The sequence below is a fragment of the Plecotus auritus genome (genome assembly GCF_963455305.1).
Source record: "Plecotus auritus genome assembly, chromosome: 7".
Taxonomy (NCBI): Eukaryota; Metazoa; Chordata; class Mammalia; order Chiroptera; family Vespertilionidae; genus Plecotus; species Plecotus auritus.
The window spans coordinates 136,336,975-136,356,152 of NC_137774.1; the positions used below are offsets into that span (position 1 = coordinate 136,336,975).

Here is a 19,178-nt window from a genome sequence, read left to right on the forward strand (position 1 = left end):
GGGCGAAACCAGCTCCCTGAAATCCCTAAGGGGTCCCAGATTGTGAGAGGGCAGTTCTCGGGTGACGCACCGCGGAATCAGGCTCCCTCCTCTCTGGTTCCGGGTGCATCACCCAAGAACATCAACTGCCAAGTCACTGCAGTTCGGCAGCTCCTGCATTGAGCATCTGCCCACTGGTGGCCATTGCGCATCATAGCTACCAGAAGGTTGGCCGGTTGCTTAGGCTTTTTAGCCTTGTATAAATATAAATTATGTATAATAGGATATTGTACAAATTAAGTTACAAAATTTTTATTAAAACCTTTCTTACATAACGGTTATGTTGGCTGGGTCGCAAAAATATTCATTGTGGGCCACATGCAGCCTCTTGGCTCCGAGTTTGGCATGTTTGGTGTAGTTAGACCGTACCTCAGTTCAGCAACCTCGGTTCTTGAGTCCTCACTATTTGAGTTCTGCCTAGTAAAGAATTCAGAGCTGAGACTCAAACACAAGCAAAAGTTTATTTAGAAAGCCACAGAGCTAGAAGTAAGTCAGAAGAAATGGGCTCAGGAAACAAGTTACAGAGGCAAAAGAAGACCCTTGAAGATTATGAAAAAGAGGCAAGGAAGACGTGCCTGGGGGTGGGGAATGGCATAGGTGTGCTCCATACAGAAAGCAACGCGAGGTTATCAGCTTTGAGGGTATTTGGAGGTTTCAGGGAGGATCCCAGTAGAATATTCATCAGCTTTACAGATGTGTCCTTTCAGGGTTGTGATCCCCAGTGATTGGTCAGCACCAGTGCAGGGGGTCATTAGTCAATGCAGCTGGTCCTGATGTCAGCCATAAGCATGGCTTGTCTGGTTTTGCTGCTTTTCTGGGCCTGGAGCTGAAACACAACTGAGGCCTAGATGTCATCCCTAGTTTAACCTAAACTGTCTCTGTGGTCAACAGACCCAAGGCTTTGTTCCTAAGATTATTTGATGTGGGTCAGAACCTCATTGTCCTGGAGCTTAATTCTTAAGGGAGAAATCATGCAAGGGCTTGTATGGGAGTCTTATGAGGCTCTTCTCCTGTCCCCTTGTTCTCTCCCCCTCTAAGGGGGTCCAACCCACATGACTGGTGATATGCTCCGGGGAGGAAAGGTTACCCTGAGCATGGAGGTCCTTATTTTCCCAGTTTTGCCCATAGCTAGGCACCTGAGGCTTTCGGCTCTGGTGACCTTCTGTATTTGACATGTCATCTTGTTCTGCTCATGTCTGTCTAACTGCCTACTACATAAGTACTAAAGTGTTCAGTAATTAAATGTTGATAGTTTCAGGTTATAGGTTATATTAACCATTCTTTAGCTGCAAAATACACGTAAAAGCCTTCGCATCTTAACATTATATGTTTTCTTAGTCACAGAGCGAAAAGGTCAGGTTACATTGGCCTACATCCATGCCATCTGGAGATGCCTTTTCTTCTGTGGGGACTCATAGATTTGTCCAAAAGGTAAGCCTAAAGTCAGAGTTTACTGAAAGTATATGCTGTATTGTTCTTCACTGTTAATGGAACTATTTGTTGTATAAGTTTTCTCCCTTTTCTTGAACTTAAGTAATGAGATTTTTTTGGTATTACATGTTTTCTTCCATATGCATCCTCTAAAACAGAAATCTTCTTATGAATATAAATGTTCTTTTTCATTTAAGAGGAAAGGGGGGGCGGTGACAGGGAATGACTAGTCCAATTAGCCAGTTACATTAAGTTTCTTTTTTCTTTGAGTTTAAGTAGTATTATTTTACATTGTTGAAAGTGTTGCATTCATTTTAGAAAGATTTTGGAGCATAACACATAATAGGTGCATGGACTCAGCACTTGCTGCTGAGCTTGTTTCATATAGTGCTTTGTTCTCTCTCTTTATCTTGTGTTTGGAAGTTGGTACTGAATGCTCTGTTGTGCCTTTGTTCTGATTACTTGGTTTTTTCTTTGTCTGTCTCTGGTAGCCCTATAGTCGCTCTTCCTCCATGTCTTCCATTGATCTAGTCAGTGCCTCTGACGATGTTCACAGATTCAGCTCCCAGGTACTGTATGAATGTATAGCGTGGACTTGAGTCTTTCTGTGATATATTTCAGCCTGCTTTCCCAGTTCCGAGAAATCTTTTGGTTAGGCAGGTCACTTGTTTTCGTTCTAAGTTTTAAATAGTTATAAGCATTAAAAAGGCCTTCCTTGTCTTCTAAATAGTTCCTCTATCAAGCTTGCATGTGCCCTTTGTATCTTTCACTGTGAATAGCTTGAAATTTTGCCATATAGGAGGTATTCCTGAAAGATTGAATTGAAACAACTGAAGGTACATGGTTTTTAAATATTATGTAATATCTGATTTCTTCAGACAGGATTCAGCAACTTTGATAGACATGGTTAGAGCATAAAAGCAGGATTCAGCAGCCTCACTTCTAATCTAATTTAAAATATAATTATATTCAACAGGGAAATAACTTTTTAAATAATACTTGTTGAACAGCTTGTACTTTGCTTATGCACATTACCGTTTGATATTATAAATTAATACCTCTGTTCTATACTAAATTTATGGAAATTTGTTTTAATTGATTATTTGGTATCATTAGTAAGGGTTTAGGAATTTAAGACAGGAAGCTAGATGCTTGTAGTCTTTGCTCTCATAATAAAATCATTAAGACAATATATTTTAGCATCAGCATTAGTTGGGGGACAATTTTTTTTTTTTTATCTTCCCATCTTTGCAATTCAACTTTGTATCTCTTTGGTGATTGCATTTTATTGGATTAAATCATTTTATTTTTAAGAACTTGAATTCCCAAAGTTACCCAAGTTTAAATTGTGTTAGTTGCACTTCTGTGATCTAGCTAGGACTCACGTCTGCCTAGGGCCTGGCATGTAGTCAGTGCTAAGTAAGTGAGCTTTTAATAATATAACAACATAATTTCTTTGAGTTAATCAGTATTATCTACATCATTTTTTCTCTTATCAGAGTATTTCAATAAAAGTTTTTAAAAGGCATAATTTAAAACAGATTCTTATTGGTTTACACATAAGAATAAAGTTTACATTAGTTTTTAACTATGCAGTAAAGAACAATAAGTCTAAAATCAAATTGTGTTGTTCAGACTTTTGCAGCTTTTTTCTCCTTAAACATTTTTGAGAAAGAGATGTATCAATTTATCAGAAATCACCCAGAGCCAAACTAACTAAAACCCATCAGTACTGGTCACCATTTTCCCTTAAAATATAGGAATAAACAGATTATAAATGAAAGAAAATGTAAATGAGAGCAAGAAAAGAATACAAGCCACTGATGAGTGCCTAAGAATTGAGGCTTCAGAACCCAGATCAGGACCCTGGCTGTAGAGAGCTATAGAACAGCTGAAAGCCTTCAAGTACAGGTGAATATGTCACTGAGAAGTAGGTGCCCAGGTTTTTACAAGATTTCTGCCAAATCATAGCTTAATTCTTTACCTAATTTTTTGTGTAATTTATGTTTGTAAGTTGAGAAATCTTTCCAAAGGGTTTTTTCCCTAATATGTGATCGTGTGACTGATCAGATTGTTTTACCTTTTGATTATTGTACTGTCATATTCCAAAAAAGGGCAAAAATGAAGACAAATAACATTGAGGTTCGAGTGTTTATTGTCCTTGCTAAAGTATTTGGTGTCATTAGCAAACTTGGGCTTTGGCATGTAGCTCTTGATTAATTGGCTTTGGCATCTGTGTACAAGTCTCAGCTCATGACTGCTTTGTTCTTGTTGAAATTATGTTCATAATCCTGATTGGACAGGATAATTAAACATAGGATTATGAGATGCCCTGAAAAATAACTTCAAATAAAATAAGTGAATCTACTAGGAAATTAACAGCAAATTATGAATCTGTCTTCTGGGTAGAAGTTGGAAAAGAAGTAGCTCTAAATCAAAGTGTACAGAAAGTAGAAAAGACTTGGATTTATAAATTGATCTTTTGGTCACATTTATTTGCATTACACAGTTTCCAACTAAAGATGTCATTTCAAAATGAGAGAAAAAAAATCATCTTTTGAAAAAATAAAATCAAAGGGTGGGCAGTACAGCTGCAGGTTAATCCATGGGGAACATCACTGCAAAACAATTCTGTGTAAAGCTTTTCTACTTTATATTCATAGTAACACATTGTTGTGGTAATTATTTATTTTACTCCTCCCTTTTTTACTGTACAGTAATACATGCTAATTGTAGCAGAATTAGAAAGTAAATAAAAGTAAAATACTATACCACTTGATATATATTCTAATGCATATAAAAAATCAGGTTCATATGATAAATACACATACCTTAATTGTCTTTTTCTACCACAGTAGTTAAATCTATATATACTATTTTGTAACCAGCTTTATTTTTTTAAGCATATAATTAGGTCCATCTTCCCATTAGTAATAAACAAAGGTCTATATCTACTTACCTATTTATGGATTGCATACCGGGTTTACCTTCTCACCTGATATTGATTATTTAGTTTCTTTTCACTTTACCGCTATTATAAGTAGTGCTACATGGGCATTCTTGTATATACAGCATCTTTTTATATACATTTTTTGTACACTTATTAAATTATTTCCTTAGAATATATTCTTAGAATTGTTAGGATAAAGGCCATGCACACTTAGGAATTTTAAATTAGATTACCAAACTGTTCATTTAAAAAGTTGAACCAACTGCATTCCCAGGTCAGTTTTCTTATACTATACTGACACTGAATATTATAATTTAGTTAATTTTTGCCAGTCTGATACACTAAAAGTGGTATTTTTGCTTCTCGCATGTTTGCAATTTTTCTGTGAATTGACTCTTCATGTTTTGGGCCTTTTTCTTTTAGGTTAACAGTACACTCTTAACTTGTTATTAATAAACTATCCAACAAATATCTCTGACTCTGTAACTGCAATAATAAACATAGTTGTATTCCTTTAAAATGTGTAAGAGAAAGCGATCTGAGCTATATTTGAGCCCTCCTAGATTTATTTTTGTTCAGTAGAATTTTGTTCATTACAATGTTGTTGTGCTATCAAAGGTCAATTTTCTTTTAAAATTACCGTATTACCCTGGCCGAATAGCTGAGCTGGTTAGAGCATCGTCCAGATATGCCCAAGTTTCAGATTTGATCTCTGTCAGAGCGCACATACATGAATCAACCAATGAATGCACAACTAAGTGGAGCAGCAAATCAACGTTTGTCTGTCTCTGTCTCTCCCTCCCTCTACCTTTCCTCCCTCTTTCTAAAATTAATAAAAAATTTTAAAAATTTGAAATTACTATCTTAATAATGGTAGGAAAATTAAATTAGATAGCCTCCTAAAATGGCATACTGAATGATTCAGATGTGAGGTGAAAGGGTAATAATTAGAGTACCATCATCTCTTATTTCAAATGTTTTATCCATTTTTTTCATAGTTCATTTGGTATGAAGATACTGTCTGTGTAGCTCATCATTTTTAACTGTAGGTCCAAAAAAATCAAGGGCACGATTCCTAAAATTATGTTTATCTAATTAAACTTCATACTATTAAAGCAGGGGAAACCTGCTTCAATAATTTGGTCCAGTCTTTTTTTTTTAATATTAGTAGGTGTTACTAGGAACCTTATTTCCTAGTATATCAAATTTTGAACCTAAGAAAATGGTAAATTTGGCTTGTGTTTATTCTTGTTGTCAAACTTAATGGTCCCTTGTGTCCCACTTATTTTTAAATACAGAATCATAACTGAAACAATAAATGGAGTAGATCATTAGATTAGATCTGAAGTATCTGTGGTCATGAATGCCCTAGTCACTGCCCCTGTAGTAAGATTGGCTACTTCATATTTTATTGCAGTGAACATAAAATTCATTATAATGAAATTATACCTGTATCACCTTTCTTCTTAATCCTAATGTTATTACCTAGAGGAAGATGCTTGAATAAAGTTTTCATGATGAAGGCTTTGCAGAAATGGTTACTACAATAATTGAGTACTTCATTAGTTTCTTTAATTTCCTAGGACTACTGCACTGAATACATCTTATTTGTTTCTCTGTTGGACTTTTTCAAGCCCTCTTAAGTCAAGGAAGCAGATAAGGGCAAAAGACTAAAAACTTCCATAGATGCAGTGATAACTGTTCTGTGAATACCATTTTATTTATTTATTTATCTGTCTAGAAAGACAATGTTAAATATACTTACTTTGCATTATTTTAACTTATGTTACCTTCTGTCAGTTTATATTTGTGGAATCTGATTTCTTTTGGACCAAAATAGATCATTTTTCAAACTTTTGAAATTGCTAATTCAGGAATAACCTTCCAAACAAAAACAGTTACCTGCATACGTTCCAACAAAAGAGCTAAATGGCAGTAAATATTTTTTAAGCAGAACTCACTCTGCTTTTACCAGAATAAAACCCTAACATTCTTCTTTCACAAGTAATCCATTATAAGTAGGACTTAGTTGGGGGAAGCATTTCTTTTTGCCTCAAATCTTTTAATAAATAAAGGTGTTCTTAACTCCCAGTGTCCGACCTAAAAAGTACATATCAAATCTAAAGATCTTAGGATCTAATAAGGGTAAACATTTTCCATATCAGGATGTAAAACAGACAGTGATGCAGTGCTACTGTGGCTTTTTTACTTATGGATACTAACTGGAACTTTCTTTGTTCTCTTTCGGAAATGAGATACAGTTTGAATGTATTTGTAACTTGGAGTCCCACGTTAGTCATCCTCACCTTTAAGCATATTTCAAAATTATAGAGGAACATGTTTTCCAGACAGCTTCTGAAGTTATGTTTTATAAAACTATAGAATGTTCTGTTAGTCACATTTTAAATTTTCTCTCAAGTCTGCAGCCCAACACCATTCACATTGTTTTGAGCAATGAATAAAGAAACAAAATGTTATCTTAGTGTTTATTTAATACAAAAATAGATTATAGAATCTCAGCATATATTTTTATCAAAAACCTTTTTGTGATCACTGCCAGTTAAGGAGATACTTACAGCATCCTGCTTTCAGTAACCAAAGATACATTCTGAGATCTAGAAAGCTTGATGTAGCTGAAGTACAGCCACAATACCATATTGATCACATCCTATTGTGTATAAAACTTATATATCCCCAGGGTTAGTAATTTTAAGTTTCTGCCCCCAAGCCATTAATTTTGTATTTGTTTATTTCAAAATATGTGTAACCTGGCTGGCATAGCTCAGTGGCTGAGTGTCAACCTATGAACCAGGAGGTCACAGCTCGCAATCCCCAGTGTGGGGTGTGCAGGAGGCAGCCAATAAATAATTCTCTATCATCATTGATGTTTTTCTCTCTCCCTCTCGCTTCCTCTCTGAAATCCATAAAAAGTATATTTTAAAAAAATATGTGTAAATCTGGTTCTTGTTTTTTATCCCTAATGAACATAGATTTTATGTAAAATATGTAGTTAAACTTAGGGATACATTTTTTTTTAATATATTTTATTGATTTTTTACAGAGAGGAAGGGAGAGGGATAGAGAGTTAGAAACATCGATGAGAGAGAAACATCGATCAGCTGCCTCCTGCACACCCCCTACTGGGGACGTGCCCGCAACCAAGGTACATTCCCTTGACCGGAATCGGACCTGGGACCTTTCAGTCCACAGGCTGACGCTCTATCCACTGAGCCAAACCGGTTTCAGCAGGGATACATTTTTAATTGAAGTACAGTATACATATTTTTCAATTCTTCCTGCCTTTTCTAATGTATTTATTACATAAAACAAAATAGTGAGTAAAAATTTAGAAAATAGAGTTTAGATAAAGTGTCTGTGAGTAGATGGTAAAGGAGCCAGTTCCTTCAGCAACAGTCTCTTTTATCATTTCACTGAAATATCCAAAGTTTTATTAGCTTTTGTAGGGAAATCTTGGTGTATGATGAGTTTTCTAGTATCTCAGTGTAGTCTTAAATATAGAAACACTAGACTAGATGTCCTCTTCATGCTCCTTTTATCCTTAGAGTTTAATGAATTTATGCTTTAAGACTTCATCTCTGTAAGGAAGCGCTTTATGGTAAAGGAAAGAATTCCTGCCTCCCCCCGAAAATGCTTATTTTGGTCACTCGGTGCACCTTAGGCCCCAGTGTACAGTATGTTATTTGATTGAAGCATCTTTCCATATTTCTCCCTCTTGTCATTAACCTAGATATTATATCTAGAATGTAGACTAAACTTTTCAAACCTACTAACCTTTGTGCATTTGGTTGCTCAGCTCTCTTAAGAGCATCATTTTAGAACTGAAGTAAACTGAATATCATTGTTGTTTTAGAGATTATGTCATAGCTATTAATTGGAGGCAGATTCTTATAGCTTTACTTTTTTCTTTTCAAGGTTGAAGAGATGGTGCAGAACCACATGACTTATTCATTACAGGATGTAGGTGGAGATGCCAATTGGCAGTTGGTTGTAGAAGAAGGAGAAATGAAGGTAATTCTCAGTGAAAAGTTATAGGTTGCTAATTGCACCTCTATTCCAGTCATATTGTCATTATTGATACGAATAAGGATAGCATTTAAAAATTACTTTTAAACAAATTACTACATATGATCAAAGAAGCACCAGATATTGATAAATAAAATGTCCTTTTGCTTTCCTGGTTTAGCTTTTATATAATTTCTTTATGATCAAATCTATGCACAAACCATTCTGTTTTGCCTAAGCCATGGAGAAATAAAATTTTGTGGTTTAAATATGAACAGTCCACAATTAACTGATGGCTCTGTATTTGGATATTTCTGTAAAAAAATTTTTTCTAATTTATTGATTTTTTTTAGACAGAGAGAGAATAAGGGGAGAGAGAGAGAGAGAGAGAGAGAGAGAGAGAGAGAGAGAGAGAAACATCAATTTGTTGTTCCACTTATTGGTTGATTCTTGTATGTGCACTGACCAGGAATCGAACCAGGGATCCGGGACCCCTTGGTACACAGGATAACGCTCAACCAACTGAGCCACACTGGCCAGGGCCATCTATTTTCTTTAGATTCCACATATAAGTGAAATCATGCGGTATTTGTCTTTTTCTGTCTGAGTTCACTGTTGAAAGTTAATTTGTTATTCAGGAGTTTTATATAGACTGTGTTGACCAGAATTATTCTAGCAAATGGAATGCAATATTAAGTGTTGGAATTTCCTCTCCTCCTGAATAGGGAATCCTATCTAATAAAAGGGTAATATGCAAATTGACCATCACTTCAACACACAAAGATGGTCACCCCCATGTGGTCAAAGATGGCTACCCCCATGTGGACACAAAATGGCCACCACAAGATGGCCAGCAGGGGAGGGCAGTTGTGGGCGATCAGGCCAGCAGGGGAGGGCAGTTGGGGGCAACCAGGCCTGCAGGGGAAGGTGATTGGGAGGGACCAGGCCTGCAGGGGAGGACAGTTGGGGCAGTTGGGAGGGACCAGGTCAGCAGGGGAGGGGAGTTGGGAGGGACAAGGCCTGCAGGGGAGGGGAGTTGGGAGGGACAAGGCCTGCTGGGAGGGCAGTTGGGGGCAACCAGGTTTGCAGGGGAGGGTAGTTGGGGACCAGGCCTGCAAGGAAGGGCAGTTGGGGGCAACCAGGCCTGCAGGGGAGGGCAGTTGGGGAGGACCAGGCATGTAGGGGGGGCAGTTGGGAGGGACAACGCCTGCAGGGGAGGGCAGTTAGGGGCAATTGGGCCGGCAGGGGAGCAGTTAGGCGTCGATAAGGCTGGCAGGGGAGTAGTTAGGGGGTGAACAGCCTGGCAGGCAGAAGCGGTTAGGGGCAATCAGGTAGGCAGGCAGGCAGGCAGACGAGTGGTTCGGAGCCAGCAGTCCTGGATTGTGAGAGGGATGTCTGACTGCCTGTTTAGGCCCCATCCCACCGGGATCGGCCCTAAACGGGCATACTCGAGGGGTCCCAGATTGGAGACGGTGCAGGCTGGGCTGAGGGACACACACACACACACACACACACACACACACACACCCATGCATGAATTTCGTGCACCAGACCTCTAGTAAGAAATAAGTTAGAAGAGACAGGCAAATGAGATACCAAAATTCTGTAATTCTGATGATCTGATTGGATTACAACATGGGGACCAGCTGTCACAATGCTAATATGTTACCTCTAAACATTTTTCTGAGATACCTGGATAATCAGAGGCCTTTCCCACAAGAGCCCTAAAAGCAGACCAGGGTGCATGCTTTCTGCAGAAGGGGTTGAGCCACATCTGCCTAGTTCTCCCTCTGTACTCACTATTCAGATAAGTGTTTCTCCGTTAGGGAAATTCCAGGAAGTGAAAGGACTAAGTAGAAAATAAGGCTCCTACAACCCACAACATTAGAAAGAGAAATTAGGGCTGGATTATAAAATAACCCACTAAAACAAATAGTCTATCCTTTGTAGCAGTAGGTAAGCCACTATGCAAAGTAGCATTTTCAGAAGAGTAAGCTAAAAGGGAAGCAGCGAGAAACCAAGAAAACCACTTGAGAAAGTCAGGTACAAGATATTGAAAGTCTACCTGAAAGAGTAACCATAGTAGAAAAGTCAAGTTGTTTTTTATAGAAGATTTGTAATAATCTTAATAGCCTATGTGAAGTGTGAGAGAAGGAACCAAAAGTCTACAGAGTTCCATTTCAGATGACTTGGAAAATAGCAGACCCACTAGCAAATAAATAAGCATGTAGGGAATGGAGTTTGGGGAGAGAGATTGTAAAAGAGAAACTTTATGTGAAATACCTAGTAGTATCTGGCTCCTCTCCTCTCCCCTCCCCTCCCCTCCCCTCTCCCCTCCTCCTTCTCTCCTCCTCCTCCTCTCCTCTTCTTCTTCTTCTTCTCTCTCTCTTCCCTTTCTCTCAGCATGTCCTCAGGTGAGGATTTTTTAAAAAAGAACTTATTACAGGGTTCTCTAAAGTAGCAAGCCCACAATAATTTTGAAATAACTAGTTTTAATCAGCACTTCAGTATACAACCTCAGTATTTAAAGCAAGAGAGCATAGATCTTTATTACATTTTAGTTTTCCATCATTGATTTAACAAATAGTTGCTTTACTGGGTTTCAGATACTGTGCTAGATGCTGGGGACACAGCTGCCTTAAATCAGTATCCCTAAGGAGATTATGTTTTAACCAGGCATATTTGTCGTCTTTTGCCATGTTGAACAGTCCTTGAGAATGTTCAGTAAATAATGCCTGATTTAAATTGATATATTTATTTTTTAACAACTCACAGTAATTAGTCATTCATCATATATGCTTATTTTTTCATAGTTGAAATTTACCTTGGATTTGTAGTTCTAAATATTTTAATGTGTTAATAATTTAAAATTTTAAACTTAATTTAACAGAATGTTTGTTCCATAAGGAGATTTTCGTAAATAAAATCCTAAAAAGCTGTTAAATTTGCAAACGTGCTTTCAAATGTTTACTTTAGAATTTTTAAACAGGTTTTTAATTATGTCCTATATAGGTATATAGGAGGGAAGTAGAAGAAAATGGGATTGTTCTGGATCCTTTGAAAGCTACCCATGCAGTTAAAGGAGTTACAGGACACGAGGTCTGCAATTACTTCTGGAATGTTGACGTTCGCAATGATTGGGAAAGTAAGCTGCTATTATTAATGTATTTTAATATAATTATTATTTAGAATTTAATATCAAATCCAATCTGGTTTTCTCCATATGATCTATAGTTTGCAAAGTCAATGTAGAAAATATAGGGGACTGATAATACTTTATATTTAAATAAAGTTTTTCACACTGTAAAATGCTTTGCAGTATTTTATAGCATTTGATTTAATGCCTCAACAATTTTGCAAAGATAGGTAATAAAATAAAATTCAAATAGGTCAAATGACTTGTCAGAGGCCACAGACCTAGTAGGTGTAAAAACCAGGACTAAAACTAAGGTTTCTGTTTTACCTGCTTTTCTCCTAGTTTGTTTTGTTTCCCTGGTAAATCCTACATGAATCCTGCTGTGGTTTGTTTAGTTACTTTGGCAGGGGGTGTTTCCCTTAGGCACCAGATTGCATAAATAGATACTTTTGAACATCATAAGATGTATATCAAAGACAGTTTGACAATCCTCCCAGTAAATACAGTCACCCAAACCTAGATAGAGCACTTTATTCAGCTTCAGTAAATTAGGGATTATAGGGAGGGGTCATAGTGTTAGGGAATAATTTGTGCCTGAGTAATGCAGTGTTGATATAGAATTGCTTTCTTGCTGTGGAAGCTGAATGTTGAATAAAGGAAAATGAGATTTTCTGGTGATCAGCTCCCACAGCCACCATCTATAGCCCTAATACTAGGTATTAACTACCTTCCATTTGAACTTAGCCCAAGTGGGGCAGAATCCTGTTCGTTCTACTATAATGTTCATTTGTAATTGACTCTCAGTATAAGTAGATTAATCACCTAGGAAAAAGTAATATGTCTTTTTGGCTACTAATATTTTCCCTTCATTTCAGCAACTATAGAAAACTTTCATGTGGTGGAAACATTAGCTGATAATGCAATCATCATTTATCAAACGCACAAGGTAAATGTCTCTTCATCCCTAAAGGACTTCACTATAATTCAAACTGAGACATAGAAATTATCTAAAATAAAATTTGGCAGGAAATTAAATGCCAGAAAAGATCTAAAGACTTTATTAATAATTCAGGGGTGCAAATATTTTTCTAGCAGCTAGTCTGTAGATTGATAGTTATCGAATATGAAAGTGAATCATAGTTTTCTGTGACATCAATATAATAAGGGAAGTGGAAAAGTATTTTATTTGCCTGTGTTAAGACTAATAGATATGAAAATGATCTTAATATATCTTTATTGATTTCAGAGAGGAAGGGAGAGGTAAAGAGAGATAGAAACATCAATGATGAGAGAGAATCATTGATTGGCTGCCTCCTGCATATCCCCTACTGGGGATCAAGCCCACAACCCAGGCATGTGCCCTTGACCAGAATCAATCCTGGGATTGATCCTCAATCCACAGGCTGACCCTCTATCCACTGAACTAAACCAGCTAGGGTTCAAGTGACTTTTTAATTGAGCTGAATATGTGAAAATATTTGAGATTTGCTCTGTATTTCTTAAGCTCAGAGTTGTCACCTGAGGCATTTTATATCTAACTAGAGGCCCAGTGCATGAAATTCGTACTTTGAGGGTGGGGTCCCTCAGCCCCACCTGCGCCCTCTCGCAGTCCAGGACCCGCCAGGGGATGTAGCAGTGTGCCAAGCGGCAGGCAGCCAGGGAGGAGCTCGCGCTCATCCCAGCCTGCTGCGCTTGCTGCCACAGAGTCGGGAGAGGCTTCCATCGTGGCAGCTGCACTCACCAGCCGTGAGCCAACTTCTGGCTGAGTGGCGCTCCCCCTTTGGGAGCACACTGACCACCAGGGGGCAGCTCCTATGTTGAGCATCTGCCCTTGGATGGTCAGTACGCATCATAGCAACTGGTCACTCCACTTTAACAGTCACTTAGGCTTTTATTATATAGGCTAAAGGCCCAGTGCATGAATTCATGTACCAGTGGGGTCCCTCAGCCTGGCCTGTGGGATTGGGCCAAAACCAGCTCTCCAACATCCCCCGAGGGGGTCCCGGATTGCAAGAGGGCTCAGACCAGGCCGAGGGACCCCACCGGTGCATGATTGGGGCTGGTGAGGGACATGGAGGTTGGTCAGCCTGGGAGAGACCATGGGAGGGCTCTAGGGCATGTCCCGCCTGTCTTGCTCAGTCCCGATCGGCCAGACCCCAGCAGCAAGCTAACCTACTGGTCGGAACGTCTACCCCTGGTGGTCAGTGCATATCATAGCAAGCAGTTGAGCGGCCCTAGCATATTATTAGCATATTATGCTTTGATTGCTTGAACAGTCAACCGGACATTTAGCATATTTGGCTTTTATTATATAGGATGACTATATGCTAGGCTTCATTTTACATGGTAGCTGCTCAAGAAATGTGTAAAAATGAAGATTCTATTTCAGCATACAGATTTGTGCAGGGTTTAAGTGTAATCTAAAATTTAGTAGATGTTATAAAATATCAATTAATTGCCCTATAATTTAGAATAAAAATAAATGGCCAATAATTTAGAATCAGAAGAATCTTATTATTTGACTAGAGGCCCGTTGCAGGAAGATTCCTGCAAGAATAGGGCTTCCTCAGGCCTATTCCTGCAAGAATAGGGCTTCCTGCGGCCTTCTCCGCCACCCCGCCTGCTTCCCTCCCATCTCCACAGCCCCGCCTGCTCCCCACCCTGCCTGCTTCCCTCCCTTCTCCACAGCCCCGCTTGCTTCTCCACAGCTTCACTCCCTTCTGCAGTGCTTGGCTTCCTTCTATGCTGTCTTCAGTCTTTGCTCTGCACCTGGATGTGCAAATTAACCACCATCTTGGTTGGGTTAATTTGCATACTTGCTCCTGATTGGCTGGTGGGCGTGGCTGGTGGGCGTAGAGGAGGTACAGTCAATTTGCATTGTTTCTCTTTTATTAGATAGGATGATAATTGATCCAGGGAAACAATCTGCTGCCAATATTTCACTTGGTAAATATTAGATGGAAGGGAGGATTACATAGGTTGTATTAGGTTTATTTCTTGAAAAGTAAAACTAAAAATTATTAAAATAATGTATCATATATAACAAAATTTAAGTCACAATTATAATTATTTGAATAAAATTATCCTGGCATATTTATTTTCAACCAAATCCAATAACGCTATATACATCTTTTTTTCTTTAGATTTGGCTTCTTTTATAATATGGTCTTAAAGAGGGCTACTCATCTCCTGATATTTAAGTCATCTCATTCTTTAAATTTCTCTCTTATCATCATCCTTTTGGATTTGCATTTATTATAACATGATTAAGTTTTCATTTATTAACTAGCTTCATACATATTTCTCCAACACTACTTTTGTTGACTGCATGAAATTTTGTGTCTTTAAAATATAATTGCAAGTGATTTGTGTTGTGTTGACACTAAGTTGTTGGTTACTTGTTATACTTAATAATCAGAAAAGACAAGGCATATTTTCTCTCATTTAAAAGTACAATAGCCCCAGTTTTCTGAGACCTAGGTACCATGTCATTCCAACAGTATATGTTTTTCCTTGGATACCATAAAATTCAAAGATTCTGTCTAACTAATTTGGAATTCTTCAAGTGTGATTATGATATCAAAAGAGTAGTCTTATTTCCCTAAAATCCTTGCTTAAAGTCTCTGAACAATTTAAGCTGAGGTTTAATACTATAGTTAAAAGCAGGATATTACCAGGGTTTGTGGAAGGGGGTAATGGTGTGTCATTGCTTAATAGGTACAGAGTTTCTATTTGGGATGATAACAATTTATTGAAAATAAATAGTGGTAATGCTTACATAACATTCTGAGTGTATTAATGGCACTGAATTGTACACTTAAAATGGTTTTAATAGCAAATTACTACAATTTAAAAAAAATAAAAATAGCAGAACACTGTTTCTTTGATATAGTTCTGCAAAGCCATTAACTCACTGTCCATAATTAGTACTTGGGTGGTATTCTCAGATGCTTTTCATTTAAAATTTGACAGATATTTATTGATTTTACATTTGTTTCTCTGTTAGTTCCATATTACAAATGAATAAAGAATTGTTCAAATTTTCAAATGATTTTTACTTCTTCCACAGAGAGTGTGGCCTGCTTCTCAGCGAGATGTATTATATCTTTCTGCCATTCGAAAGATACCAGCCTTGACTGAAAATGACCCTGAAACTTGGATAGTTTGTAATTTTTCTGTGGATCATGACAGTGCTCCTGTAAGTGTATTGTATAAATGTGTACAGTTATACAATATAAAGCTAACTATACATGCCATGCAAAAATGATAAACACATGCCAGACACACACAGATACTAGTGTTGATAATACTTACATTTTGTGTTATTTTGGCTTCTTAGAATAATATAGCCTGTGTGTTATCTGAAGGACAGTAGTCATGGCTGTGAACATTTCAGCAGGTCTCTTTTCCTTTGTTCCTGAGATGAGGTGAGACAGCACTGATGGGTAGTATATGCAGACTACTTCTCACAGTTACCTCTCAAGTCATGATCAACTACTGGCAAAACCTCTGGTTGCTACCTCAAATTAGCTCCATTTACTACGTAAAAGGAGGAGAAATCATTTCTGATATCTTATCAGTTTGGCATGTGTTATTTGATCCTTATAAGATTTTGTTGAATATTTTGATGAGTTGAGGTTTCAGCTTACTTAGTATAGTATTATTAGACTAGTAGAGATTACAAAATACTGGGTATCTGCTATACTGCTGTTTTGTTTTTATTTTTGTTTTGGCAGCTGAACAATCGATGTGTTCGTGCCAAAATAAATATCGCTATGATTTGTCAAACCTTGGTTAGCCCACCAGAAGGAAACCAGAAGATAAGCAGGGACAACATTTTATGCAAGATTACATATGTAGCTAATGGTATGTATTTCATTGTTTGTTTTTGCTACTTGGTAATGTGGATATTCTTAGTGTGATCTACATGATAACTAGCCATTTGGATAAATACCATTACAAATGCCTTTTGAGTTTTTATCCTTTAGATTAGGAATTTTTAATTTGGAAAGATGTATATCAAACTTTCAGGAAATACACATACCTGCCTTCCACCCCAGAACTACTAAATCAGAATTTTTTAAGCTGGGACTAGATAGGTAAATTTTAAAACTTTAGGTCAACTGGCGTGGCTCAGTAGTTGAGTATCAACCTATGGACGAGGAGGTCATGGTTCCATTCCTGGTCAGGGCACATGCCTGGGTTATGGGCTCGATCTCCAGTGGGGAACATGCAGGAGGCAGCTGATGTTTCTATCTCTCCCTCTCCCTTCCTCACTGAAATCAATAAAAATATTTATTTTTAAAAACTTTGTATCAAGATCACTATCACATATCCTTGGTTTTAAGAACCATTTTATTAAGTATTTACTAAAAGAATATACATAGAATTAGAAATGTAAGCAACAGCGGGAAAGGAAATAAGCAGGCTTGCTCATTTTTTGCATCATTGATTGGTCTCTAATTCTTATTAGTTGCTAGTTATGTATTTGTTTTATATTGACCTGCTGCTGGACAGCCCTGTTGCTTTGGTTCCTTACTACACCCATTTCCTACTTGCAGGAGTTACTGAAATCCAAATCCTCATGCCTTCTTTATACAGGACCATAACTTCTAGTGTGTTTAAAGAGATAGTTATGTCTGAGTAAGTTATTATCCTATACTAGAGGCCTGGTGCACAAAAATCGTGCATTTGGGGGTGGGGAGACCGTCAGCCCAAATTGCGAGATGGCGCAGGCCAGGCCAAGGGACCACACCGGTGCATGATCTGGGCCGGGGAGGGATGCAGGAGGTTGGCCAGCCAGGGAGGGACCGTGTGAGGGCTCCAGGCGTGTTCAGCCTGTCTAGCTCAGTCCTGATCAGCCAGACCCCAGCAGCAAGCTAACCTACCAATCGGAGCGTCTGCCCCCTGGTGGTCAGTGCATGTCATAGTGAGCGGTTGAGCGGCCTTAGCATATCATTAGCATGTTACACTTTGATTGAACGGAAGACCGTAGGACCGGACACTTAGCATATTAGGCTTTTATCATATAGGACTAGAGGCCCAGTGCATGAAATTCATGCACGGAGGAGGAGGGGGTCCCCTCAGCCCAGCCTGTACCCTCTCCAATCCGGGACCCCTCGTGGGATGTCTGACTGCTGGTTTAGGCCCGATCCTGGGGATTGGGCCTAAACCGGCAGTCGGACATCCCTCTCACAATCTGACACTGCTGGCTCCTAACTGCTCACCTGCCTGCCTGCCTAGTCGCCCCTAACCGCCTCTGCCTGCCAGCCTGAAAGAGAAATATGCAAATTGACCATACCTCTGCTATGCCCATCAGCCAATCAAGAGTGAGTATGCAAATTAACACAAAACAGATGGGTTAATTTGCATATGGAGGCACAGAGCGACCGAGCGGGGTGGGACGCCTGCTATGAGGGTGGGGGGCAGAGGGAGCTACAGAAACAGCGCTCCAGCCGGGAGCAAAGACTGCAGGCTTTTGGGCGGCCGGGAGCGAAGCAAGGGGAAGGAAGGCCTATTATTGCATAAATCTTCGTGCAACGGGCCTCTAGTACATAATAAAAGGCTAATATGCAAATCGAACGGCGGAACGAGCGGTCGCTATGACGCGCACTGACCACCAGGGGGCAGACACTCAATGCAAGAACTGCCCCCTGGTGGTCAGTGTGCTCCCACAGGTGGAGCGCTGCTCAGCCAGAAGCCAGGTTCACAGCTGGCGAGTGCAGTGGTGGTGGTGGGAGCCTCTGCGCCAGGCGGACATCTCCCGGGGGCTCCCAGACTGCGAGAGGGTACAGGCTGGGCTGAAGGGCCCCTCTCCCAAAGTGCACAAAATTTTCGTGCACCAGGCCTCTAGTTTATCTTACCTAATAAAGAGGGAATATGCTAATTGACCATCACTCCGTTACAAAGATGGCTGCACCCACAGCTGAGGCCAAGTTCCCATAAGGAGCCTTAACGAGCAATCAGCAGGGACCTGAGGCTACACCCTCCCCCGCCACCGTGGAACTTGACAGGGTACCTCAGGCCATGTCCCCCACCCAGCAGGTCTTGACAGGGGATCTCAGGCCGTGCCCCCCCACCCGGCAGGGCTTAACGGGAGTTCAGGCTGCGCCTCCTACCCGGCAGGGTTTGACAGGGGACCTCAAGGTGCGCTTCCCATCCTGGTGCTGGGCTAGGGGACCTCAAGCAGCTCCCTCCACCCCAGCACCAGGCCGGGGACCTCAGGCCGTGCCCCCCACTCAGCAGGGCTTGACAGGGGACCTCAGGCCGCGCCCCCCCACCTGGCAGGGCTTAACAGGGGACCTCAAGGTGCGCTTCCCGTCCTGGTGCTGTGCTAGGGGACCTCAGGCTGCTCCCCCGACTCCAGCGCCAGGCCGGGGGACCTCAGGCTGCACCCCCTGCCCTAGCACTGGGCCAGGGTAACTGAGGCTGCACCCCTCTGCCTGGCTGGGCTTGACAGGGACTTCAGGCCATGCCCCCCACCCAGCGGAGCTTGACGGGGGACCTCAAGGTGCACCCCCATTGCTGGTTTGGGCAAAGTCAGGCCTCGCCCCTGCCCAACGGGATTTGACGGGGGACCTGAGGCTGCACCTCCCTCCC

General features: G+C 39.9%; 1 protein-coding gene across 2 annotated transcripts in view; it reads left to right on the forward strand.

Annotated features, from left to right (window-relative positions):
- Positions 1-19,178, forward strand: part of CERT1 (ceramide transporter 1) — a 109,013-nt gene that overhangs the window by 78,734 nt on the left and 11,101 nt on the right. The window contains exons 11-17 of one of the 2 annotated variants that reach the window (XM_080680334.1): positions 1,378-1,470; positions 1,962-2,039; positions 8,354-8,449; positions 11,456-11,588; positions 12,455-12,525; positions 15,649-15,777; positions 16,316-16,445. In XM_080680334.1, the coding sequence (XP_080536460.1) occupies positions 1,378-1,470; positions 1,962-2,039; positions 8,354-8,449; positions 11,456-11,588; positions 12,455-12,525; positions 15,649-15,777; positions 16,316-16,445 (730 nt within the window). The remainder of the gene's footprint in view (positions 1-1,377; positions 1,471-1,961; positions 2,040-8,353; positions 8,450-11,455; positions 11,589-12,454; positions 12,526-15,648; positions 15,778-16,315; positions 16,446-19,178) is intronic. The other variant, XM_080680335.1, reaches the window with a different exon arrangement.